Below are 25,957 nucleotides of genomic sequence, written 5' to 3' on the forward strand. Positions count from 1 at the left end.
CTAGACCCAGGTGTCAACCACAGAACCAGCACATCAGGGCACAGGACAGAGCCTTTCCCAACCACTGCAGGGCCTGGGAGAGGCCAACAATCAGGAGCCAGCATTGTCCAGGCCCCGGGCCCCAGACGGAGAGGCTGCAGCAGGGGTGTCCCTGGCTGTGGCCGCCAGCACCCCCGCAGGACGGCCCTGGAGCTGAGGGAAGAGTGAAGCCTCGGCCCCTTGGCAGCGACCCGGTGTGAGGACTGCAGCCTGTGGGACTGGAATGACCTGCCCTCCCGGGACAGGCGAAGGAGCGACTGAGTAACCAGGCCCCGGGTCGCGGGAGGCTTGATGGAAGGGAAAGTGGCGTTTAGGGCCCAGAAGGGAGGGAGCGGGCCGGCAGCCTCGGGGGTCCCGGGTTTGCGATGACATGTCAGCCCCGGACCCAGCTGGCCGGGCAGCGTCAGCCTGCGAGGTCCTCAGCCCCGCGGCCCAGCCCACCTCTCGGGACAGTGTGGGGCGCGAGCCTGGAGAGAAGCCGCGCGGGTCAAGCCCACCCCAAGCCCCGCGTTCGCCGCCAGGCCCCGCCCCCGCCCCAGGCCCCGCCCCCTCCGCCCCAGGCCCCGCCCCGCCCCCAGGCCCCGCCCCGCGCCGGCCCCGCCTCGTCACAAGGCCCCGCTGCGTCTTCCGAGCCGCAGGCGCAGGCCCAGCCGAGCGGGCTGCGGAGCGGCTGCGGGTACGGGTTCGGGCGCAGCGGCCATCGACCGCGCGGCCGCGCACCGGCCACCGTACGCACCGACCTGCTGAGGCCCCGCGAGTGGTGAGTACCGGGCCCAGCCCCGCACCCAGGCCCCTTGCTGGGCCGCCGGCCGGCCGCCCCCGCCCCCGCGCGGACCCTGCGCCGCCAGCGGCGCCCCCGGCGGTCAGCCGGTCGGTCTGGCCGGGGCTCGCGACCCGTTTGGGGCCGGGGTGGTGAGGGGGTCGGAGGCCCGCGGCCTGGAGCGGGAGGGAGAGCACGACGCGCTGCGGTGGCGGCGAGACCCGCGGCCTGAGGCCCCCCGACCCGGCAGGAAGGCCCACCCCGCCCTCGAGCAGGTTCCGTGGCCGCCGCCCCCCCTCGCCTCTCCCCCGCGCCCGCTTTGTTCCCCCGCACGGCCTCTGGTTGCTTCCATCCCCCACACACCCCCGCACCCCGCTGTCGCTGGCGTACCCCACTGGCAGGCACCCCGCAGCCGATCCGCCCGCTGCCCCCACCGGGCGAGGGCCGGGCGGCCGCTCTCGGAGGTCAGCGCCCGCCCCGCGCAGATGCCGGGGATTTTCTGGGATAGAAATAGCCGCCGGCTCCCCCCGGAAAGCCGCTTACGGGCAGGGGTGCGGAGAGGCGGCCGGACACACCCCCAGCCCCGGCCGCACCCTTCCCGGCTCCCGCGTCGGGAGAAGGCCTTCCGCTGCTGCTAAGAAAACTGGAGCCAGACCCCAGGCGGACGGCCATCCCTGCCCCTGGACTGGTCTGGAGCGGCCTCTGGGCGGCAAGCCCACGCCCAGCCACCCCCGACCCTCCCGGGCCCAGGGCCCCTGTGCGTGGGGCTCGGGACGGCCCAGAGGCAAAGGTCGCGGGCCCTCCCGGTTCTCCGGTTCGGCAGCAGGTGGGGCCGCCCCAGGATGCGGGGGACAAGTCGCCCAGGCTGACTGTTCTCTCTCTCTCCTCCAGGGGGAGCCACAGAACCTGAGGCCATGCCTCATGAGAAGAGTTTCTTGGTGTCCGGGGACAACTATCCTCCCCCCAACCCTGGATATCCTGGGGTGCCCCCGCCCCCCATGGCTCCTTACCCTGGGGCCCCGTACCCATCAGCCCAGTTCCAGCCTTCCCCCTACGCCCAGCCAGGGTATCCCCAGGGCCCCAGTCCCTACCCCCAAGGGGGTTACCCTCAGGCCCCCTACCCCCAGGCAGGTTACCCCCAGGGTCCCTACCCCCAGGGCCCCTACCCCCAAGGGGGCTACCCTCAGGGGCCATATCCACAGAGCCCCTTTCCCCCCAACCCCTACGGACAGCCACAGGCCTTCCCGATCCAGGACTCTGGCTGTGAGTAGCGCGGGAGGGGCATGGGGAGGGCAGGGGCTCCAGGCACCCACAAGCGGCCCTGACCCGGCCCCCCTGCTCCCCAGCACCTCTGCATGGGACCTATCACGAGGAGGGACCCCCGTCCTACTATGACAACCAGGACTTCCCTACCACCAACTGGGACGACAAGAGCATCCGCCAGGCTTTCATCCGGAAGGTGGGCCTCGCTCGGGCTGGGGTTGGGGGGCAGCAGCGCTGGGCAGCTCTGAGTGGCTCCTTCCTCAGGTGTTCCTGGTGCTGACCGTGCAGCTGTCCGTGACTCTGTCCACCGTGGCCGTGTTCACGTTTGTCAAGGAAGTGAAGAGTTTCGTCCAGGAAAATGTCTGGACCTACTATGTTTCCTACGCTGTCTTCTTCATCTCCCTCATCGCCCTCAGCTGCTGTGGGGAATTCCGCCGAAAGCACCCCTGGAACCTCATTGCACTGGTAATTCCAGATCCTGAGCCCCTGGCCGCCAGGGCCCTGCCTCCCCCCCACACTCCCACTGTTGCACTGAAGGGGGAGAGGGGTTGTGGCTGGAGCAGCCCTCACACGCAAGGCCCCGTCTCCCCACAGTCGATCCTGACCATCAGCCTGTCCTACATGGTGGGCGTGATCGCCAGTTTCTACAACACCGAGGCGGTCATCATGGCTGTGGGCATCACCACCATCGTCTGCTTCACGGTGGTCATCTTCTCCATGCAGGTGAGGGTCCTGGTGGGGGTCTCTCCATGCTGGGAGGGCTCCCCGGGGGCGGGGGCTGCTGGCCGGGGGCCTGTCAGGGGGCACCAGGGCCTGCTGTCGCTGTCCCCGCAGACCCGCTACGACTTCACCTCGTGCATGGGCGTGCTGCTGGTGAGCATGGTGGTGCTGATCGTCTTCGCCATCCTCTGCATCTTCATCCGCAACCGCATCCTGGAGATCGTGTACGCCTCGCTGGGCGCGCTGCTCTTCACCTGCGTGAGTGAGGGGCCACCTGGGGCGGGCACCGGGCGGGGGAGGGGGGGGCAGGTCCCTCAGCACTGCATGCTGTCACCTCAGTTCCTGGCAGTGGACACCCAGCTGCTGCTGGGGAACAAGCAGCTGTCGCTGAGCCCGGAGGAGTACGTGTTCGCGGCGCTTAACCTGTACACGGACATCATCAACATCTTCCTGTTCATCCTCACCATCATCGGCCGCGCCAAGGAGTAGCCCGAGCCCTGCCACGTGGGGGGCCCCACGCGGGCGGTGTGGCTGGCGTGGCAGTGCCATCTGGACCTCCCCTCTCTCTCCCCGGATGCAGCCTGGGACAGAGGAAGCCCCTCTACAACCCTCCTGTGTGTACACCGCAGATACTTCTATTTGGACCCGCTGTGGCCAGCATGGCCCCTTCTAGCCCTCCCGCTCTGACCAAGGGCAGCGGGGCTAGGTTTCTGTGCCACCTCCTGCCCACTCACTGTTGCATGAGCCCTGTCTGCCAGCCCACCCCAGGGGGCAATACCAGGTCCCAGGGGAGAGGGATCGAGCCAAGAGGTGAGGGTGCACGTCTCACCTCCTGTCCCAGCTCCCCGCCTGGCATCAAGTATCCCCTTCTCCCTACCCCCACCCTGGAGTGCTGCTCTCTGGGGGACCTGCAGGGTGAGGGTCTCGGTCCTGTGCTGAGCCCTGAGGGCAGAGAGGATGGAATATTCCGGGGGAGAAGGATGCCTTTCTCTCGCTCTGCTGTCTTTAAAATTCCAATAAATGGGACCCTCTGCTCTCTCTGCTCCTCTTGTCACTCTTCTCAGTGCCACTTCTTCCAGGAGGCGAGGAGGGGCTCGGCCTCCCCAGGGTGATGAAGGGGCAGGACCAGGCCTCGATGGTGGCGTTAGCTTGCAGCAGAGTGAATGGCAGTAGCTAATCCTTCCCCATCCACGCTCCCGCCTCCCTCCTCGCAATCTTCCCAGCCACGTCCTAAGGGAGGAGCCAGTGTTCCCAGGGGATGGACAGGACACTGAGGCTCCTGGAAGTTAAGTAGGGTGCCTGGGTGACATGATGGCAAGTGGCCCGGCTGTGTCTGCCACTCCCTCCTGGGACCTGCACCGCGTGAGGTGAGACCCTGACCATCAGGCCGAAGAGCAGTGCCCCTGCCAGGCTCCTCAGACTCCGTCTCTGCAGGGCCCCCAGGGAGCCCATCCTTGGGTACCAGACATGCCGTCCAGGCCTGGCTCCAACCAAGGCCTTCCCCAGCCCTCCGCCCTCCCCACGAGAAGCCTGCAGACGAGAGCTCCCAGCAGAGAGCTGGGCAAAGACTGAGGGCTCCTCAGTGGGGCTCTCCACCTGCCTCCGGCACCTTCCGTTGGCCTCGACAGGTGCCCCCCTTCAGAGACCCTCAGCCCAGCGTGTTCTGATGTCCTCCCGTGGCTTTGCTGCCACAGCTCCAGAGCCCTTGCCCATCTACACCCTGGCCCTCGGGTGGCTGTCCATGTCCTCACCCTGGCTCCCCAAAGATGGGTCCCTCCACCACCCTGGGCTCAGCTCTGTCTGAGGACCTCCTGCCGAGCCTTCCTGAGCTCCTAGCCCATGGCACCCCCTCTATCCTGCTTGGCTTGAGACCCCTCCTGGGGCTCTACCTTCTCCCTGGGAATCCATCACCCCCTCCTTTAACTGGCACAGCACCTCAGCATCTGTGAAAAGATCCACTCGGGAGCCAGCGCCCCCCCCCCCCCCAATGTCAGCAGGCACCTCAGCTGAGGCCTGCCCAAAACCAAGTCCATCCTCCCCCCGAACCTGCTGCTCCTGTGTTATCTCCCTCAACAGTACCACCCAGGCACCAGGCCACCATGGGCTGTTCTCCCCTGTGTTTCTCCTGCCTCAACTCCTGTCTCCCTGCCCCCTTCCTGGCCTCCCCAGGCCTGCCCGTCCGTGCTCCCCTGTCAGCTCCACTCCACCAACCTTCTCTCTGAAACACTGATCACACCACCTGCCTCCTTCAGGCCCTGACGGTTGCTGGCAGGATGAAGTCCAGATTCCTTCCTGGAACACAGTCCTGCCATATGCCCTCAGGCTGCTCCAGCTGGCCTCCCGCTAGCCCCTCGCCCTCCACTCCCAGACCTGACCTTGTACAGCCTGAGCCACAGGCAGGCCCCGCTTCCCTGGGCGGGGATGCGGACTGCCTTCCCAGCCACCTGGGCCCCCTTTTTTTGGGGGGGGGGTCCCTTCTTCGCATCCACCTGGCCCATTACAGCGGCTGTCCAGCCACCCTTAGTCATTCTGGTTTGTTCACATGCTGCGCACTGACCGGCAGGCTACGCAGCTCCTCCCCCCACCTCTTCTGTGCTGCCTACTGAACAGGAGCAGTTCCTTATCGAGGGGGCCCTGCCCGCCAGAGCTCTGAGCTCAGACCCAGCAGGATTGCCCCCCCGAAAGAGGGAACATGGAGCATTCACGTGGCTAAAGAGAGCAGCAGTCAAGGCAGAAGGAGCTCAGGCATGAGCGTCAGGTGAACTGTGCAAGGACAGTATTTTCTCAGGTTCAAGGAGGATACACTCGGCTAAGCTCACCCATGAGGGAGGCTCCTGGGGACAGCTGGGGCCTCAAGTTGTGGGGCAGGGGCGGGCAAGGAGCAGGAGGTCCATACTGCAGCAGGGAGACCAGCACGGGGCTAAGGGCGTAGACCTGTTCTGTCGGGGAAGGGGACTCTGGCAGGGCCACAGTTGGGTGTTTAGCCAGACGAATCCAGCCACAGAATGACCAGGCCACGGTGAGCAGGTGCGAACAGGTGAAGAAAGCCAGGAGGAAGAAGCACTGAGGATGCCAGAGAAGAGCTGGGAGCAGTGCTGGGGGAGGGGCAGGGGCATTGGGAGGTAGTTTTTAGTGCCAAGAAGGGGTCAGGCTAGGTTCAGGGCAAAGCAGGCGGGTGTTTCTGTTAGTGGACTATGACCTGCTGTGACCCACCAGGGCGGGGAAAGGGGCAGCTCTGATACGACTGGGCGGGCCAGCGGCGGGCGGGTGGGTGTGCAGAAGGCGCACACTGATCCACGAAGGAATGGAACCAGAGCAGTTGTGAGGTCAACCACATTGATTCTTCAGGTGGGGAAGGAAGCGGCCTCCCTCTGGGCACTGGCTGGGCCTATCAGCAAGGCCCTGGTGACACTAGCAGCTGCCCGGCACTCTCAGATACAGGCCTGGGTGTTCTCCGTTTAGATATAAACAACATTCAAACCAGCGTCAGAGCCCCTCTGCGACCTGTCAAGACAAGAACACCACTCCAGCCCCAGCCGGTGTGTCTCAGTGGATAGAGTGTCAGCCTGTGGACTGAAGGGTCCTGGGTTTGATTCTGGTCAAAAACACATACCTCGGTTGCAGGATCCTCCCCAGCCCCGGCCCTGGTTGGGGTTCATGCAGGAGGCAACCAATCGATGTGTTTCTCTCACATCGATGTTTCTGTCTGTCTTTCCCTCTCTCTCACACTCTCCCTAAAAATAAGTGGAAAAATATCCTCCGGTGAAGATTTAAAAAAAAAAAAAAAGAAGCAGCCCACTCCATAATCACATCTGAACACAGACAAAACACGAGCCCCGCCCAAGCCAGGAAGACAGAGCGCACCCTGCCCTACCTCCTCTGAGCGCCTTGGGCCTGTCTCCAGTCTGTCCTCCTCCCAGAGGCGTGTTGAGATACCCAGTCACCGAGTGGCTCCCCTTCCAGACAGCACCCAGTCCAGAACAAAGCCCTGCTTCCTGAAGTCCTCCCAGGCGCCACTCCAGCCAAATCCTACTAAGGCCTTTCTAGCACCCCCTTCCTGCGACTTCCTGAGGTTCCTTCCCCATCACCTTGGTCTTCTCTCTGAGTACAGCCTAGATCAGTGATGGAGAACCTTTTGAGCTCGGCGTGTCAGCATTTTGAAAAACCCTAACTTAATTCTGGTGCCATGTACATATAGAAATTTTTTGATATTTGCAACCATAGTAAAACAAAGATTTATATTTTTGATATTTATTTTATATATTTAAATGCCATTTAACAAAGAAAAATCAACCAAAAAAATGAGTTCGCGTGTCATAGGTTCGTCATCACTGGCCTAGATCCAATGGGGGAAGGGGTCAGAAAGACCCCCCTTGGGCAGGTGTGGAGAGAAAGGCTGCAGCAGAATGGGTGAGCAGGAGGCAGCCAAAGCAGGCCAGAGACGAGGCTGCCTGCAGCAAGCCCCATCCTTGACAGCTGGAAAAACATAGGAAAAACGGGCTGGTCCTGGGGACCTGGGGGAGAGCCCAGGAACTTGACATGACTGTGTCTCAGACCCCTCACCTGCAGGACGGCATTCATACTGTCTGCCTGGATGGGCGGTAGAAGGAGGTATGGACAGAGGGCTTCAGGTTAAAGGTCCCTGTCCTCCAGCAACTTTATGCCTTGAAAAGATGCCTTTGCAAAGAAGCTTGTTAACCCCACAAAGAACCCAAGCCAAATGGGAGCAAAGGTCCCCAAAGGCCTCGCCAAGCCAGCTGAGTCTAATGGGCAAATCTGAATGGGGACAAACTGCGCAAAAGCCAGTGACCCACAACCAGAGGGTCAGCATAGCAAGTAGGAAAACACTGAAGGTTTGCTCACAGCAAATTCACGAGGAGCACAGACCCCGGATGGACACCAGGAGGCTCCTGTGACTCCTGCAGGTGAGACCTCCTGGCGGCCAGGAGCCAAGGGCCGTTCCAAAGCCACGCTGTCCCAGAGCTCAGACAGAAGAGCTGGACAGAGGACGAGGAAGCACAGCCCAGCAGCTCTCACTCCCCAGGCTCGCTCCTCCCAACACGTGACCCAAATGAACGCTGATAACCTTGCTCTCCAAGCTTCTGCTGTTCTATCCCAAACTCAACCCTGACATAACAACAACAAAGGTAAGAAAGTTGCAATGAGAGGAAATAAGAGTAGAGAGAGCTGGTGAGCCTGGAGAAGGTAAGTACAAAGAAAGGCCGAGGGCTCCAGCTCAGGTGCTGGGGGCCCAGGGGGTCTCTACTGAGCCCTGCAGTCTACGGAGAGGCTGGAGGCAGAAGCAGGGTGACTGGTGACCCCGCAGCTCCAGCACCCATACCAGAAACCATGAGGCCGTCCTTGCTCTCGCTCATGCCCAAGACCAGTCCACAGGTACCCACTAAACTTCCACCACCTCTGCCCACGTCTCACTCCCCTGGGTCAGAGCTGCCCTCGCAGCTTTCTCAGATGACTGGCTCTTTCCCCTTCAGCCCATTCCCTCAGCCCCTCCCTTAAGCCTTTCAAGGGCTTCCCAAGGCCCTTAGGATGAAGATCAACATCAGCCTGGGGCCGTAAGGCCTTATCACCACCTGGGCCGTGTGTCCTTCCCCCTATGCCCCATCCCCTCCTCTGCCCCTTTAGTTCCTTCAGTGAGGCCACTGCCCAACAGCCTCCGCATTCCCACACCAGAGGGCCCTCGATGCCATCTCACTCAGAACTTCCTCAGGGAAGGCTGCCCTGAGCTGGCCTGGCCGGGTCCGACCCGACCATGAGGCCCGCTCCCAGCAAAACGAGCAGCATTCATCACCCTGGCCATTTGGCATTTATAGGTGATTACTCAGTTCACAGCTGCTCCCGCTACACTACAGTCAATAAGGCAGGGGCAGTGCCAGATTGTGACCAGCACTGAACCCCCGACTCCTAACCCAACGCCTGACACACAGTCAGTGCTCAATATTTATTTATTTATTTTTTTTGAGGAAAGAAGCGTGGTGCAAAGGGAAATAGAGAGGGTGTATCAGTCAGAGTTCTTATCTAGTCAAAGATTAGCTTGAAGGAATTGGTTCATACAAATTGCAAGATTGGCAAGTTCGAAATCTGTAGAGCAAGCCAGCCGGCCGGAAACTCCGACGGGATTTGCAGGACGGTTGAGAAAGAATCCCTTCTTCCCTGAAACCCTCAGCGTGCTGCAGGTCAGGCCTGTGACTGGCTGGCTGAAGCCCACCCAGGTGAGAGTCGTCCTCTTTAAAGCCATGACTGTCAGTGTCAATCACATCTACAAAATTCCTCACACAGACACCTGGGCACCACGGCCCAGCCCAACCGACCCATAAAATGGAACCATCACAGCTGGTAAAGACAGAGTCAGCCCAAGGAGAGGCCAACAGGGGACAAGACTAGAGGGAGGAGAGGACTGAGGCTAAATAGGAAGCCGACCTCACCTGCTGGAGGGAAGCCCAGCAGGGATGTTCTACAAAGAGCAGAGGCCTTCTCCACTGAAGGGAACTAGGCACTGGTTCCCAGGGCCACAGTGATTCAGCCGGGATTATAGTCCAGGGTGTTGGAGGAGGGTGGGGGCAAGCCCCCCGCCCCCATTGTGAGGTCCAGGTAGAATGCTCAGCTCAGACTGACCCCAGTCCTGGCTGATCTCTAACCTTGTCCTCGTCCCCAGCCTCCCACTAGGAGTGTGCCCTCTGGCTTAAACCTGGACTTCACCATCCTCTTCTGTTGGAGAGCAGACGCCCGCAGAGCCCATGGAGATCCTGAAGACATGGCCTTGCCTGACTCCCAAGGTCAGGCCCACAAGTTGTCTGTGTAGGTAGCACTTAAAAAATGAAGTGCAATCAGGACTCAGAGGTCTGACTTCTTGGAACCTGACGAGGAGTGCGGTCGGGTTCTTGAAGGACCACAGTCAGGAAAATCCAAGGAGCCAGGGAACGGGGGTGTGGGTGCAGAGAGGGCCCCGCGGGGCATTTGGAAGAGGGGAGCTCAAGTCACCAGAAATGGAAACTCCAAGTTATAGGGAGCCAGATGCCTGGTCAAGGAAGCCCTGGGCTGGCAGTCAGAGACGGACTCTGAACACCGGGGTCAGGAGAAAGCATGGCCCTGTGTCCAGGTGTCCATAGAATGTCCTCAGGTGAAGGCTGACAGTTAACACCTGGGTGTGCCCAAGATCAGAAGGAAAGGCACCCTGGCCAGGAGGGAGGGTGATGAGTTTCCATTCAATAGAAATCCACTGGTTACCTACCTACACTGCACCAGGCCCTTTGCTGAATTCTGGGGAGTCCCACATCCCTGCCTTCAGCATCCAGAGAGTAAAAACAGCCTTAAAGAGCTAACCAGACAGAGCCAGGCAAGCGTTCCAACACGGAACACACCTCGGAGGAATCGCTGCCTGGAGGCCAGTGATTAGCTTGCCACGGGTGTGAGGAAGCTTCACAGAGGGGCCACCATGAGAGTGAAGTTGTCTGGACAGCCTCTGACCTCACAATACCCACTGGGCCAGCCTTACAACTTGCAAACTCTGGCGCCCTCCTCCAGCCCGGGCAAGGCCCGGGGCCCTGGGCAGCCTCCAGGTGCAGTGCCCTCCCGTGGGCCGCGCCCTTCCCGCTGCCCTGGGGCATGTCTCTACTCACCAATTATGAGGGGCTTCGGCATCAGATCGAGAGGCTAGTGCGGGAAAACGAGGAACTGAAGAAGCTGGTGCGGCTCATTCGGGAGAATCACGAGCTTAAGTCGGCCATCAAGACGCAAGCAGGTGCCCTGGGCCTCAGCGGGTTCAGCAGCGGGCTTGGTGAGGCGTCAACTGGACCTACTCAACGCCAGGGTAACTATCAGAGGCCTGAAGTCAAGGAGAGCAGGGAGGGAAGGGTGAGGCCGCACGAAAGAGGAGAGACGGTGCTGGGGTCTCAGGAGTCACGGGAGAAGGGCATAGATCATAACACACAGGTGATTACTCGGTGGCCCCGCCAGGTGAGGGGAGGGTGAGGACACAGGACCCTTAGACTCAAAAGGCAAAATGAGGCACCTGGTGGGAGGAGCCCCAGCCCACACGCCTGCCTCCCTCGAGCTGAACTTCCCAGCAGCTCCGTACACTACGGAGTTCCCAGCTCTGGAATCCAAATGTCATGTCACTCACTCTCAGCCTCCCATTCCTCCCCTCCATCCCTCCTCCTCGGCACCCCTGTCCCTCTCCCCCATTGCCCTCCCCTCAGAGATGGTCAGTAGGCGATGGACAACCCAAGTCCAGAAGCCAAGGACAGAAACTAGGACGGAAGCTGGAGGTTTGGGACTTAGTGCGGGACAGAACCCTGGGGCTGGAGATTTCCAGAGTCGGGTGAGACAGGAACGGGCAAAGTTACAGGTGTTTTCAGGGGAGCAGTTGCAGTGATGATCCGTGGAGTTCATCCTGGATCTTAGGGACTGAGCCGGGATGGCACTCAGAGGCCAGGAGACCAAAGCGGCCGCAGCGCAAGCTGAATGTGGTGGGAGGAAGGAGGCAGGCGCCAGACGAATGGAAAACTGTGGGCAGAAAGTGGCTGGCGTTGAAGAGTCGGGAGAGAGGATTTCTGGGGGTGCAAGATCTCGGGGTGTGGCAACAGGAGTCAGTGGCTGTCAGGGTGTTGGTAATGGTTGTACAGGGCTAGGAGGTGATGAAATGCCGGCGGGCGGTTGTCATATCCACACCTCTCCCCCTGCCTTACAACATCCTTCTTGCCCTGCACTCTGCCTGCTGGGGCCCCGCTCTGTTCACTCAGGTGTGACAGCATCTCCTTTCCTGGGAGGACTCTGCTCTTCCCGTCTCTGCCCTGAAGCCTCCTCTACAGCCTCCTGGGCGGTGGGCCTGACACCGCTGTCTATTGTAGAAAGGGCACAGGTGGCATCCTAGGTGCCCCATCCTCTGACCTCTGCACCCTTTTGGGACTGCAACGCTCTCTTTCTGAGTTCCAAGAGCACCTGGAGCCCCCTTGGCTCAGCATAACCACTGCTGCTTCCAGGAGGCTCCGGGCCCTCCACCCTCAGCCAGCCTTCCCACTGCAGGCCTCCGCCCTCTGCCAGGAGTGGAGACCCCCAGAGGCTCTGGCAGGCCCAGTGAGTCCCTGGAACACAGCTCGCTCCAAACTCGACACATTTCTGGTTCAGACCTTGTCCTTCCCACCAGGATGCTAGAGCCCTCGCGTCTGCTCCTCCCCGCACTGTTTCAGCTCCAAGCCTTCTCTCCTTTGCTCTGGAAAAGCTACCACGCTGGGTTCCCTGCCATCCACCCGGGCTGTGGCACGGGACCCGTCTAACAGTCCCCCACTGACTGACCACACACACACAGGCCCCTTTGTTTGAAAAGTTCAGCTGCCACTAACCGCACAGGGAGGTACAAGGCTGAAGAAATCTCATAGTTTAAAAAACTAGATTCTGATTTTCCACCCCCAGGCTAACCAAGCAAGCCTTCTCCTCTTAGGTTTGATTCTTTTTATTTTTTTTAAAATATGGAACGCTTCATGAATTTGCATGTCATCTTGCGCAGGGGCCATGCTAATCTTCTCTGTATCGTTCCAATTTTAGTATCTGTGCTGCCGAAGCAAGCACTTAGGTTTATTCTTAATAAAATCCGGGACCACTTCTGGTTTTCCAGCTCCTGAAGGGTCAGGCGTAGGGGGCCAGGAAAGGCTTTCCGGAGGTGAGCCCCGTCAGCTAGTGGTGAAGGGGGCAGGGGACATTCCAGGAGGAGGAGCAACTTGTGGAAGGTCTGGCCTTGGAGGTGCAGGAATGAGAAGTAGATCAGTGTGGTGAAAGCCCAGCCTCTGTGTGTGTGTGTGTGTGTGTGTGTTGTGTATTGAGTGTGTGGTCTGCGTGTGAGAGGTTATGGGTGTGGGTATTGATTGGGGGGAGGTAATGAGCATGTGTGATGTGAATCACCTGTTGTCTCAGTCATTAGCACGTGTGCAAGCATGTGAATGTGGTGTGCAAGTGTGTGTGGTCCGAATGTGCAATGTGTAGTATGATGTGTATGTGTATTGTGTGGCATGTATCTGCAGTGTGTGGGGCAGGTATGTGACTGGGGTGTGTGGTACAGGTGTATATGAGAATGTGTGTGTGTGTGTGAGCATGTGGTATGTGCGGCTTGAGGGAGTTGGGAGTGTGGGAAAGTGTGCATGCTATGAGTACGTGAAAGTGTACTGTGTGTGGTGTGTGTGACTGTTTTGAGTTGTGCGATAATGTGTGAATGTGTGGGGTTTTTTTTGTGATATGTATGAAGGTGTGTGCGCTAGGGTGTGTGATGTGTGTGTGTGTTGGGGCCAACAAGAGGTAAACAATACAGGCAGAGAGGTCAGCGGGCATCAGTTGCCAAGGACTCGAGTGCCACACTAAGGGGCTCGGACTTGTTCCTAAAGGCAACATGCCAACGCCAGTGATGTTTAAGGGAGAGTAGTCATGTTTGTGCTTCAGAAAGATCATCCCGGCTGCTGCGGGGAAATGGAATCAAGGAAGACAAGAGTGAGGCAGGGAGAAGGGTTAGGCTGGGGCTGTGCAATCGTCCAGGTGACAGAGGAGGGCGTGAACTAACAGTGAAGAAAATCGATTCAAGTTATTTTGTAAGAAAACTAGCTGCTTGGATGTGAGGCATGAAAAAGAGGGAGTCCAGAATGTTCTGTGGCTCCAGCTGGGGCAGCTGAGTGGCCAATGGCGCCACTCCTGAGACTGCAGACCCCTCCATGCCCATGGCCCTGCCCAAGCCTAAGCCTAACCCTTGAGTTGCCTCCGAGGCTCTTTCTGGGCACTGCCTTGCCCTGTTTTCCTTGCGACTGGCCTTCCTCGTGACTGGCCTTCCTCGCGGGGTCAAGCTCTTACTCTCGATTTCCTCTAGGGAACTTGGCCCTCAATTCCTCTTTCTGGACCCCCCTCCCCTTCTCTGGCCCTGTCCTCTTGTGCACATCTCTCCCTCCTACACCCTCCAGGCAGAGCTCTAGCCCACCCCCATTTAGGAGGAATGGGGGGGTGGGGGTGGGGAGTGCTTGTGGTGCTCACAGCACATGTGCCAGCTTCCCCTCCCCCAGCCCAGATGGGAAGAACAGGGGTGAGAGCTTGGGGGGGGGGGGGGCAGCTCTTCCCAAGCGACCACATTGTGGCACCGAACTCCAGGTACAAAATCCTCAACCAAACCCTGACCTTTCAGGTTGCTGCGAAGGTGAATTGGTCGGGTAGGAAGCTAGGCCACCATGTAACACGTGGTTAGCTCCGTGGGTAACTTTGCATTATGTAGACTGTAGTGTGCGCCCCGTCTGTGCTCTGGCCCGGGTGAGCTTGGCAGCAGGACCTGCGGCGGTTTGGGGGGAAGAGCATGAGGACCGTGTGGCACACACTGACTTTCCGACATTCGCGCAGCGTGTGGACCTGAGCTCGGGGGAGAGAGAGGGCAAGGCCAGAGAGACACAGGGAGACCCTCTGAGGAGGAGCACAGTGAGGGCAGACGGAGGAGCAGGTCCCAGTCAGGGCAGGTGGAAGAGCCTGCGAAGAGCGCGAGGGAGCCCAGCTGAGGGTGCGAGGCCAGGGAAGCCGAGGGGCACTCCCCAGGGGCAGCGTCAGCAAAAGGAGGGCCGAGGGCGGAGGCATGGCCGGCGGGGAGTGCTGATGGCCATCCGTTGGCTCGTGGACAGGGCATCTGCCTGCGGACCAAAAGCCCTGGTCCGCGTGCGCAGGAGGCTGCGATCGACCTGTTTCTCTCAGTCGACGTTGATATTTCTGTCTTTCCCTCTCCCACTGTCTCCAAAACTCAATGGGAGACATCCTGAGTGAGGACTGACAGAGGAAGAAAGCACTCGCTCAGGACTCTTGATGGCCTTGTCCGCGATGAGGTGGGAGAGCCCGGAGGGAGGGGAGGAGGAGAAACAGGAGAAGGGCTGGAGGTCACGGGGGGTCGCGGGGCGTGCAGAGCTGCTCTGCAGGAGGCAGACACCCCGAGTTTGCTGGTTTGGGGGGCAGGAGCCAGGGCAGCTGGGCCGCAAGACATGGCAGAGGCAGGCAGGGCGGAGGACGCCACGTGCGAGCCCAGGCCTCGAAGCACGACCCACTTTCCTCAAAAATGTCTCTCAGAGCTGAGAGCAAGGTGGGGGCAGGCAGGGCGGGAAGGGGGGCGGGGACAGAGGAAACAGGGAGCCTGTGCCGAGGCCCAAAGGGGCGCATCTGCGGATCCCTGGGCAGCGCCCCCTTCTCCGCCTTCTCCCGAAGCATTTGGAGGGGGAGCCCACACTGAGGGGGCTCAGCAAGAGCTGGGGGTGGAGGGGCCCCTGGAAACACCCTCCCCTAAGCATCCTCCTCCCTGGGCCCCTCCCTCAGGACCCCCATCTCCCCTCAGGACCGTCTCCCCTCAGGACCTTCTCCCCTCAGGACCGTCTCCCCTCAGGACCCCCATCTCCCTTCAGGACCGTCTCCCCTCAGGACCTTCACCCCTCAGGACCGTCTCCCCTCAGGACCCCCATCTCCCCTCAGGACCGTCTCCCCTCAGGACCGTCTCCCCTCAGGACCCCCATCTCCCCTCAGGACCATCTCCCCTCAGGACCTTCTCCCCTCAGGACCCCCATCTCCCCTCAGGACCGTCTCCCCTCAGGACCATCTCCCCTCAGGACCCTCCTCCCCTCAGGACCGTCTCCCCTCAGGACCCCCATCTCCCCTCAGGACCGTCTCCCCTCAGGACCGTCTCCCCTCAGGACCCCCATCTCCCCTCAGGACCCCCATCTCCCCTCAGGACCGTCTCCCCTCAGGACCATCTCCCCTCAGGACCTTCTCCCCTCAGGACCCCCATCTCCCCTCAGGACCATCTCCCCTCAGGACCCCCATCTCCCCTCAGGACCCCCATCTCCCCTCAGGACCCCCATCTCCCCTCAGGACCATCTCCCCTCAGGACCATCTCCCCTCAGGACCGTCTCCCCTCAGGACCCCCATCTCCCCTCAGGACCCCCATCTCCCCTCAGGACCGTCTCCCCTCAGGACCCCCATCTCCCCTCAGGACCCCCCTCTCCCCTCAGGACCGTCTCCCCTCAGGACCATCTCCCCTCAGGACCCCCCTCCCCTCAGGACCCCCCTCTCCCCTCAGGACCCCCCTCCCCTCAGGACCCCCCTCCCCTCAGGACCCCCGTCTCCCCTCAGGACCCGTCTCCCCTCAGGACCCCCGTCTCCCCTCAGGACCGTCTCCCCTCAGGACCCCTCTCCCCTCAGGACCCCCGTCTCCCCTCAGGACCCCCCTCCCCTCAGGACCCCCCTCCCCTCAGGACCATCTCCCCTCAGGATCCCCGTCTCCTCTCAGGACCCCCATCTCCCCTCAGGACCCCCCTCCCCTCAGGACCGTCTCCCCTCAAGACCCCCGTCTCCTCTCAGGACCCCCATCTCCCCTCAGGACCCCCCTCCCCTCAGAACCCCCATCTCCCCTTAGGACCGTCTCACCTCAGGACCCCCCTCCCCTCAGAACCCCCGTCTCCCCTCAGGACCGTCTCCCCTCAGGACCCGTCTCCCCTCAGGACCGTCTCCCCTCAGGACCCCCGTCTCCCCTCAGGACCGTCTCCCCTCAGGACCGCCTCCCCTCAGGACCCCCTTCTCCCCTCAGGACCGTCTCCCCTCAGGACCCCCGTCTCCCCTCAGGACCGTCTCCCCTCAGGACCGTCTCCCCTCAGGACCGCCATCTCCCCTCAGGACCTTCTCCCCTCAGGACCCCCGTCTCCCCTCAGGACCCCCGTCTCCCCTCAGGACCGTCTCCCCTCAGGACCGTCTCCCCTCAGGACCCGTCTCCCCTCAGGACCTTCTCCCCTCAGGACCTTCTCCCCTCAGGACCCCCATCTCCCCTCAGGACCCCCATCTCCCCTCAGGACCCCCGTCTCCCCTCAGGACCCCCATCTCCCCTAGGACCCCCATCTCCCCTAGGACCGTCTCCCCTCAGGACCTTCTCCCCTCAGGACCGTCTCCCCTCAGGACCCCCGTCTCCCCTCAGGACCCCCGTCTCCCCTCAGGACCCCCGTCTCCCCTAGGACCGTCTCCCCTCAGGACCCCCGTCTCCCCTCAGGACCCCCGTCTCCCCTCAGGACCCCCGTCTCCCCTAGGACCGTCTCCCCTCAGGACCGTCTCCCCTCAGGACCCCTCTCCCCTCAGGACCGTCTCCCATCAGGACTGTCTCCCCTCAGGACTGTCTCCCCTCAGGACCCCCATTTCCCCTCAGGACCCCTATCTCCCCTAGGACCGTCTCCGCTCAGGACCGTCTCCCCTCAGACCGCCCCTGTCCCCTCTCCCTTGCCCCCCTCCCGCTGCCTCAGCCCCCTCAGAACTTGGCTAGAGCCGCCTTTGCTCACTGTCTACCTTCAGTGCGTCCCGCCTCCCCATTTGGTCCACAGGCGTCAGAGGCAGGCGTCTTCTCGCCCAGCCGCTCGGGCCCCGCCCAATGTGGAGCCCCGCCCCGTGTGGAGCCCCGCCCCGTGTGGAGCCCCGCCCCGTGTGGAGCCCCGCCCACCCGGACCCGCCCTGATACTATCGCTCCGCCCTCACAGCGAGAGCCGCCCCTCGCCATAGCCCCGCCCCAATACTCTAGCCCCGCCTCCACAGCGGCCCCGCCCCGTGCTGAGCCACGCCCCTGTAGAGCCACGCCCATCTGTCTTCGCTCCGCCCCGTGCAGGGCCCCTTTCTACCTGGGTCTCTGCAGGTCAGGGCCCGCCCCTCCTGCCACCTTGTTGCCCCTCTGTCCCTGCCTGGACTGGGGTTTCTGAGGCCGGAGAGGCCGCGAGAGGTGGGCAGACCCGGGAGGGACCACGGTGGAGGCGGAGGCGGCTGCAGCCGGGGGCTGGAGGCCGGCGGGGGAGGCGATGTGGTGGAGGTCCCAACAGTGCGAAGGGCGCCCCGACCTGCCCCTGCGCAGTGAGGATGGGAGACCCCAGGGGCCACTCCCAGTCCTGGTCTCGCGGGAAGGACGAGCTGCCCTGCTGGAAGCACTGGGGACAGTGAGTCCGTTCCGTTAAACTGTTGAAAACACTGTAAACGACATTTGCAAATCGAAAGCATGGCTTTCCTTTTTTAAAAATATTTTTGATTTCGGAGAGGAAGGAAGAGGGAGAGAGAGAAACCTCAATGATGAGAGAGAATTATTGATCGGTTGCCTCCTGCACGCCCCCTGCTGGGGATTGAGCCGTAACCCAGGCATATGTCCTTGACTGGAATCGAACCCAGGACCCTTCAGTCCACAGGCTGACACTCTATCCACTGAGCCAACCAGCTAGGGCGCATGGCTTTTCTTTTAACCTAAATTGTCCGAGGTCACAAACAAACCTCCTTGGACACTAAGTAATTCTTACACATAAAATAAACATATAAATGCAATGAACCTAACATTCTCTTTTAGTGTCTGATACTGTCCTAAAACCCAGGAAGATTTCAACTCACAAATCTAAATCAATTAATTATAACTTACCACCCTTGGCCGGTGCTCAATGGTTAGAGCGTCGGCCCACAGACTGAAGGGTTGTGGGTTCGATTCCCAGTCAAGGGCACGTACCACATGAAGCTTCACACCTGTTCTAGCGCTGGCCTCCCTGAGGGTCCCCCACCTGGCCAGGGGAGGCTGTCCCTGCCAGGACAGAGGTCAGAAGGCCGGGGCCCACCCCTCCCCACCAGGGAATGAAGGGGTCACTTTGACTCTCCTCTATCCTTGTCAGGGGGTCAGCAGCTTAGCGCGGGGAGCACCTGTGAGGGGCGGGCGGCTGTGGGAGGTCCGTGTGGCTGGGGAGCAGGTGTTTAGGGAAAGAAGCCTGGGAGAAACGAGGCTCCTTCAGAGGGGCCGGACCCTGGTCTGGGGCTCCAACTGGGAGGTGAGGCTCAGAGAGGTTGGTCAGCTCCAGGCCCTGCCACTACGGGGAGAAAGCCCTTTCCCCCGGGGGCCCACCTGGGGTCTCAGTGCTTTCTCTGTGTCCCCCAGGTGTCTTCCTGTCCCCGGCCCCAGCCGCAGCCAATGAACCTGCCCTGGATGAAGTGGGGCTGGCGCCCATGGCCGACATGCTAAACAGCCCGCAGCCCAGCCCCATCAGCATGCTGCTGTCCTCCCTAGGGCCCATGTCGCAGAACAGTGCGCTCTACAGCCTCCTGGCCAACCCCATGGCAACGTCCATGCAGAGCGCCATGGCCAGCTCTCTGGGCCTGCCCTCCACCGGCTCCCTGACTCCGCACGGCCACCTGAGCGGCTCCATGAGGGCGTCCCCAGCGGCCACTCTGACCAGCAGCCTGGGCCTGCCTTCCACCGGCTCCCTGACGCCAAGCAGCCCCCTGGTGGGCCCCCTGTTCACCTCCACGACTGCCCCCCCAGGTGTTTCTCAGAACCTGGCCAACCCCGCGACCAATGTGGAGGCCCCCCGGGTGCGGCTGGCAGAGTCCCCCCAAGGACCCGCCTCTGGACCCCACCCCTCAGCTGGCGCTGCGGGGCCTGCTGTCACCCGCAAAAGTAAGTGGTGCGGGGGAGGGGCTCCCCACCAGGCCGGTCCCGGTCCGACCTCGCCCTTACCCTCCTCCTCTCCTTTCTGCCCCACCTTGTCACCAGTCCCCCTCTCCACCGAGCACCCCCTGCCGACCCAGGACCCCGAGTCCTTCAGCATGACGTTCGTGGGTGGGCCCATCCAGACCTCCACCCCTGTCGGCGCCGTGGGCACACCGGGCTCCGCGAACGCCTTCTCCTTCAGCACCTCAGAGGCCCAGACTCAGCCGGGTGCCCCTCAGGGACCAGCGGCGGCTGTCCTCGTCCCCACCACCCCAGCCACCCCCGCCATCGTCCTCTCTGCCCCTGATCCTGCTCCCGCAGCTGCCACCAATCACAGCCCCTCCAACACCGCCCACATTGCCCAGGGCACCACCCACTCTGGCACCCGAGTGAACCCCTCCTCGGCCCGGCCCTCAGCTACCTCCCCTCCACGGTACCCCCACTCCCCACCCCGAACCGCCTCCTCCCCTGCTTCTGTCAACGGCCCACGCGGCTCTGAAACGGCTCGGAAGAGCATCCTGGACTTGGAGCGGAAGCTGGCCCACCGCAAGACCAGCAAGTTCCCCGAGAGTCCCCGAGGTCGGTGCTGTCCCGGGGTTAACACCTGTCTGGGGGCTCCTGGCCGCCCTCGGAGACCCCCCCGGGCACCTGCCTGGGCTATAGACCACGCCACTGCCCACCCCCTCCACCCCTTGCCGTCCCCAGAGCCGAAGCAGCTGGCCTTGGAGAGGTTGGTGGGGGAGATCGCGTTTCAGCTGGACCGCAGGATCCTGTCCAGCATCTTCCCGGAGCGCGTGCGCCTCTACGGCTTTACCGTCTCCAACATCCCCGAGAAGATCATCCAGGTATGTGCCAGAGGGCCTGCGGCAACGGCAGGAACGGGGAGCGCGCTGGCCGCTGAGGGGCTGCTGGGGGCCGCACTCCAGCCAGGCGAGCGCAGTGTAACCCAAGGGCACCGGGGACGGAGGAAGGACTGCGCTCCGTCCATGTGGCCAGCAGTGCCCGGGCACCTACCAGCGGGAGGCCGTGGTCCCAGCTGCACTGACTCCCCAGAGAACAGGGCAGGGGAGCGGCCCAGCATGGTCAGGTCTGCGCTTTCCCCCTCGGCCCCTGCAATGGCCCCCCAGGCCTCCCCCCAGACTGGAAGGGGGCATGCACGTGGGCTCCCCTTGGGAAACAGCCCCCTGTGCTCCCGGCCACCTCCTCTAGGCCACCTGTGTCTGCGCACCATCCCCCTGGGGGAGTGGGGGTGACTGGGCAGGAGTGACTGCTTACAGGGGGTTCATCTGGCCCAGCTATGAGCTTGTCTTTTCCTGTTGTTAAGGTGCCTTCAGTCTTTCCCTTCAGTGTGGTGCCCGTGGTGCCCCCCGCGTCCCCTCAATGGCTCCGGGAATGTTTGTGACTTTTGTGTAATGAGTTAGTTGTCCAGCCGAAGCCTCTCACTAGTTTTCAGAGCTCACATATCATCAGTTCAGTTTTCTACGTAGACAGTCATTTTGTACAGTAGTTATGAGAAGCCGATGATGTGGCAACCTCATCCTGCTTCTGACTTGATGAGGAACACTTCCTGTTAAGTATGATGTGTGCTCCAGGCTTTTAAAAAATATCTTTTTCTTTTTTTTAATCATTGATTTCAGAGAGGAAGGGAGAGGGAGAGAGAGAAAAAAACATCAATGATGAGAATCATGGATCGGCTGCCTCCTGCACGCCCTCTACTGGGGATCAAGGCCGCAAACCGGGCATGTGCCCTGACCGGGAATCAAACCCTGACCTCCTGGTTCATAGGTCATTGCGCAACCCTGAGCCCCGCCGGCCGGGCTTTTTGCCAGGTCAGTCAGTTCCCGGTTACAGACGACAGATCCCTCTCGAGCTGGTGTCAGCAGGAAGGGTTATTACGTCTGCATGGCCCAGAAGCTCCGGGAAGCAGACAACAGTGGGCTTTTCCTGCTCTGCAACCAGGAAAAATGCCAGCACACCAGGGACCTTCCTAGTGGACACACCATTGCAGAAACCCAGGTCACAGGGGCGTCGGGAAAAGGTGGTTTTCAGCTTCCAGCCCCTTGGAAGTCAGAGGGCGCTAGAAGGCTCTAGAACAGAAACCAGATGAGCCAGATTCAGTATCTGCCCCATCAGGTTAAGAAATTTCCCCTCTCCCTCCTTTGTTGAGAGTTTTGGTGTGTTTTTTCTTAATCGTGAACAAATACCGGATTTTTTTAGAATGTTGTTCTGTCTCTGATGAGATGCTCACATGACTTCCCCTCTCTCCCTTTTCTCTTTAACCTATTGAGACTCGAGATAAGATATTCTTATCATAAACCACACCAATCCCTGGTGTTTGTTTTGCTTTTTTAATATATTTTGATTTCAGAGAGGAAGGGAGAGGGAGACAGAAACATCAATGATGAGAGAGAATCATGAATCGGCTGCCTCCTGCACGCCCCCCATCGGGGATGGAGCCCTCAACCCCCGGGCATGTGCCCTGACCGGGAATCAAACCATGACCTCCTGGTTCATGGGCCGACGCTCAGCCACTGAGACACACAGGCTGGGCTATTTTTGTTTCTTGGGTAGAGTACTTCATTTTATTTTGCATTTCTTTTGCTTTTAAATAAAGTATTTAGGGTGGGGAGGGCAGTAAAAATCTGTAACAATTGGAACTACATGTGGGACACCAGCCAGAGTGGACGATGAGGCAGGATCTAGGGCAGAGGGGGAGGTTCTATTGCTCAGCAGCTGCTGGGGACACAGTCTGGGAGCAGCCACAGCCCTGTGTCTGCCACCCCCGCCTGCCTCGGAGAGTACCTGCAGGGTGGACGAACCCAGCCCTCGCCCTCTATGGCCAGACCCTGTCCATCCCTACCATGGTCAGCTTGAGCATTTAAAACCACAAAGTCGCCCTAGCCTGTTTGTCTCAGTGGATAGAGTGTTGGCCTGCAGACCAAAGGGTCCCGGGTTCAATTCTGGTCAAGGGCAGGTATCTTGGTTGCCGCTCCTCCCTGGCCCGGGCCCTGGTCCAGGCGCGTGCAGGAGGCAACCAATCGAAGTGTTTCTCTCACATCGATGTTCCTCACTGTCTCTCCCTCTCTCTTCCACTCTCCCTAACAATCAATGGAAAAATATCCTCGGGTGAAGATTAACAAAAATAAAAACATTAATTTTTTTAAAAATATATTTTATTGATTTTTTACAGAGAGGAAGGGAGAGGGATAGAGAGTTAGAAACATCGATCAGCTGCCTCCTGCACATCCCCCAATGGGGAAGTGCCCACAACCCAGGTACATGCCCCCGACCGGAATCGAACCTGGGACCCTCAGTCCGCAGGCCGACGCTCTATCCACTGAGCCAAACCGGTTTCGGCAAAAACATTAATTAATTTTTAAAAAACAAAAACACCCCCCCCCCCAAAGCCCACCAGCAGCCTCCATCCCTTCAGGACAGGGCCCTTCCTTCTGCTCTGCTCTCAGCACCTTGGGGTGTGGGGGGCCATGCCCTCAGCTCCCCCACCCAGGGTGCTTGTTCTACTCTTCCCCACATGCTCCCCTTCCCCTCTTAAAGGGTCACTTCCTTGGGGCAGCCCTGGCCGGGTCTCTCAGCCCACACCGCTCTCCAGGGCCCAGCACCCTGCAGGGTGGGCTCAGTCTGGACCGCACTGACCTCCCGTTCCTTCCGGAGATCCGTGCCCCAGACCTCGCGCAGCGGGAGCTCAGCCAGGGCCCCGGGCTGACCAGGCCTTGGGGCTCCTCCCGGCACGGCCCACAGCTGTGCACCCACGGTGCTCCCTACCATCCTGAGCTGACAGTTCCCTTGCTTACCCTCCATCGTTGGCTGAGCTCTGGAAGTCCTTCCCACGGGGGCCAGGAGAGGAGGCTAGAATCAGGGACACAGGCTGCCCAGGAAGTGAAGAGCCAAGCCTAGAGCTCTAGTGTCACCTGCCAGAGGTCAGGGGTCACTTCAGCTGAGCCCAGCCCTAAGCCCAATGCTCTGCTCACATGACCACCTGGGGGGAGGACAGAGTGGCCTTCCTGGAGGAGGTGATGCCTAAGCGTCTTGTCTGGGCCTTCCCGTCAGGTAAGGAGCTAGCATCTCGGGAGTGGCTGGAAGGGGGCATGGGGGCCCCGGCCCCGAAAGCGGGAGCAGTGGGAACCACAGAAGGGCTCAGGCAGGGAGACACCCTACCGGACGCCCACGTCAGACCCTTAGTTCTGCGGGCCTGGGGCCACTGCACCTGTGACAGGCACAGCATGTGCAGGACCCAGTGCAACAGCTGAGCATTTAGCTGAGTGCAGGGCCCTCTGAGCCTGGTGTCATGTGACTGTCCAGGAGGCCACAGCGGGGGGCGTGGGGAGGAAGGACGCAGCCACCACCTGGCTAGGGAGCACAGGTGATGAAGACGTAGGTGGAGACAACCCCCAGCCGCTGCCAGTCCCCAGGAGCAGACACCTGAGGGACAACAGGACCCCAGTGCTGGGGCAGGATGGCTGGCTCTGGGCCTGGGGTGGTCATGTCAGCATGAGGCGGGAGTGATTCCAGCTGGGCCTGAGCCGGGTGCAGAGAAGGAGGCGCCTGGAGAGGTGAGAGGAAGGGCAGGGGCCAGGAGGAAGCCTGGGAGAGCCCCCCAGTGGCGTCTGGTGGGCCAGGCGCCCTGGGGGCATAGAGCTCCCTCACTGACCCTCCAACCCAGGCTCCCGGCCTCGCTCTCGCTCTGGGTCCTCGCTTCCTCTTGGCCTCAGCTCCATCCTGAGTCCCCAGTGGTGATGGATCCCGGGATGGGGCTTAGGGAACCTTTGCCCCTCACCTGACCGCGTCCCCTCCCTCTTCCCAGGCCTCCCTGAACCCCAATGACCACAAGCTGGATGAGGAGCTGTGCCAGACGCTCACCCAGCGCTACGTGAGCATCATGAACCGGCTGCAGAGCCTGGGCTACAACGGGCGGGTGCACCCGGCGCTGACCGAGCAGCTGGTGAATGCCTACGGCATCCTGCGCGAGCGGCCCGAGCTGGCCGTGTCCGAGGGCGGCTCCTACACCGTGGACTTCCTGCAGCGCGTGCTGGTGGAGACGGTGCACCCCAGCATGCTCACGGACGCGCTGCTGCTGCTCTCCTGCCTCAGCCAGCTGGCCCACGACGACGGCAAGCCCATGTTCATCTGGTGACGGCAGCCTGCCCCGCCGGCCCAGGCTCGCTTCGTCCAGCTCCCCCACGCGTAGACATTAAAGATTCCCACGGATGCTGGCCGCAGGGCCTGCCCGCACTCCTGGCCGTGCTGCTTCCTTGGGTGGTTCCCAGTGCCCGCTCCCCTTTGCCCGGTCCCCTTTGCCTGGTCAGTCCTGCCGGCCCTGGGGCAGCTGCCTGGCCGAGGGGAGGTTCAGAAGGCCCCAAGGCTCCCTTGGCCTGGCCGTGGGAGCAGCAAGAGGCCCTGAGACTTGGCGGGAAGAGCAGGAAGCAGGAAGGAGCTGAGCTGGCAGGGAAGGGCTGTGGCAGTGCCTGCACCGCTGGCCACAAGTGTGGGCTGAGGCCTGGGTGCAATGCAGAAGGCAGACTGGACGCAAGAGGAGGATGTGGCTGTGGGAGTTCCTCCTTCTGGACCAGGCAGCGATGAAATGGCGGCGGGCGGGGGGGGGGGAGTTCTGGACCCTCTTGAAGGCACGGGGACATGAGAGGGAGGGAAGGGAACCAGGAGAAAGCCTCCCACGGACCTGGGCATGGGTGGCCCAGGGGGATGGGACCCCTTCCCAAGGCACCCGGGGTGCAGAAAGCAGAGGCAGCTCCACCGGGTGCCGAGATCAGCCCCCACCTGCTGCAGGGGCAGAGGCAGGATGGGAAAGCAGAACAGAGCAGGGGAGCTCGGCCCCAGGAGTGGCTCAGGGATTGAGCGTCCACCTATGAACCAGGAGGTCTGGTTCAGTTCATCAGGGCACATGCGGGGGTTGCAGGCTCCATCCCCAGTAGGGGGCGTGTGAGAGGCAGCCGATCTATGACTCTCCCATCATTGGTGTTTCTATGTCTCTCTCTCCCTTCCTCTCTGAAATCAATAAAAATATTTATTTAAAAACATGGTTTTAAAAAAAAGAACCTGCTGTCAGTGAGAAAGGGGGGGCCCAGCGACGCCAGCGGCAGTCGGAGGCCGCTCCCTGGCCACCACCTGAGCCGGTGGGAGCAGACTCAGCAGGTAACGGAGACGGGCCCTCGTGCCAGGAGGGGGCGGGGGGAGTGGCCGCGCAGGGTGGAACCAACGGCCCCTTCCCCCCAGTTGGGACGCTCCGTGGGGTAGGGTCACAGAGCCGTCCTACTGTGCGCCCGGCCTCGGGGGGCTCCGCGGAGCGCGGTTTGGGCGGCTGGTTAGGCCGCTCAGAGCCTGGAGACCGTTCCTTCACTGGGGACCCCTCTTTTGACTTAAGGGCTGGACACCGAGCCCCTGGGGAGACGGCGGGGGTGGAGTGGGGCACATCCCAATGTCTGGCAGCAGGAACACCCGGGCAATTCCACGCGGACGTGCATGAGGCGGGAGGGAGCAGGACGCAGCGCCCACCGCACGCCCCTCGCTAGCGCTGTGCCCGCGCTAAGGATCACCCTCCGCCCGGTGCGGGCTGCGCCCCGGCCCGCGTTCCCTCTTCCGAGTCTAGGAGTTCCCCATGCGGCCTTCGGAGGGGCGGGGAGGGGCGGGGCGAGGAGGACCGG

General features: G+C 61.4%; 2 protein-coding genes and 1 non-coding gene across 4 annotated transcripts; 2 read left to right on the plus strand and 1 right to left on the minus strand.

Moving 5' to 3' along the window:
• The first annotated feature begins 641 nt into the window (after window positions 1-641).
• GRINA (glutamate ionotropic receptor NMDA type subunit associated protein 1) lies at window positions 642-3,836 on the plus strand. The gene is made up of 7 exons (XM_036303787.1): window positions 642-799; window positions 1,691-2,062; window positions 2,146-2,258; window positions 2,327-2,527; window positions 2,657-2,785; window positions 2,897-3,040; window positions 3,122-3,836. The coding sequence occupies exons 2-7, from the start codon at window positions 1,714-1,716 to the stop codon at window positions 3,269-3,271; spliced, it is 1,086 nt and encodes a 361-aa protein (XP_036159680.1). The 5' UTR covers window positions 642-799; window positions 1,691-1,713; the 3' UTR covers window positions 3,272-3,836.
• A 6,285-nt stretch (window positions 3,837-10,121) lies between these two features.
• On the plus strand, window positions 10,122-24,882 carry SPATC1 (spermatogenesis and centriole associated 1). Of its 2 annotated transcripts, XM_036303784.1 has the most exons (5): window positions 10,122-10,610; window positions 18,729-19,247; window positions 19,344-19,859; window positions 19,986-20,125; window positions 24,103-24,882. In XM_036303784.1, exons 1-5 carry the CDS (start codon window positions 10,406-10,408, stop codon window positions 24,430-24,432), a joined length of 1,710 nt encoding a protein of 569 aa, XP_036159677.1. In that variant the 5' UTR covers window positions 10,122-10,405; the 3' UTR covers window positions 24,433-24,882. The 2 variants fall into 2 exon arrangements, with proteins under 2 accessions (XP_036159677.1, XP_036159676.1); XM_036303783.1 differs by having other exon boundaries at window positions 19,344-20,125.
• On the minus strand, window positions 12,262-12,367 carry LOC118653180. Its single transcript, XR_004966792.1, has one exon. It is a non-coding gene; the product is annotated as a U6 spliceosomal RNA (small nuclear RNA).
• Window positions 24,883-25,957: the final 1,075 nt, after the last annotated feature.

Source organism: Myotis myotis, unplaced genomic scaffold, assembly GCF_014108235.1.
Source record: "Myotis myotis isolate mMyoMyo1 unplaced genomic scaffold, mMyoMyo1.p scaffold_m19_p_38, whole genome shotgun sequence".
NCBI lineage: Eukaryota > Metazoa > Chordata > Mammalia > Chiroptera > Vespertilionidae > Myotis > Myotis myotis.

Coding starts and splice junctions, on each gene's coding strand:
- SPATC1 (XM_036303783.1), top strand. CDS start 10,406: ATGTCTCTACTCACCAATTATGAGGGGCTTCGGCATCAGATCGAGAGG. Junction 19,248..19,343: donor GCCTGCTGTCACCCGCAAAA/GTAAGTGGTGCG, acceptor CCTTGTCACCAG/TCCCCCTCTCCACCGAGCAC. Junction 20,126..24,102: donor TCCCCGAGAAGATCATCCAG/GTATGTGCCAGA, acceptor CCCTCTTCCCAG/GCCTCCCTGAACCCCAATGA.
- GRINA (XM_036303787.1), top strand. CDS start 1,714: ATGCCTCATGAGAAGAGTTTCTTGGTGTCCGGGGACAACTATCCTCCC. Junction 2,259..2,326: donor GCCAGGCTTTCATCCGGAAG/GTGGGCCTCGCT, acceptor CTCCTTCCTCAG/GTGTTCCTGGTGCTGACCGT. Junction 3,041..3,121: donor GCGCGCTGCTCTTCACCTGC/GTGAGTGAGGGG, acceptor CTGTCACCTCAG/TTCCTGGCAGTGGACACCCA.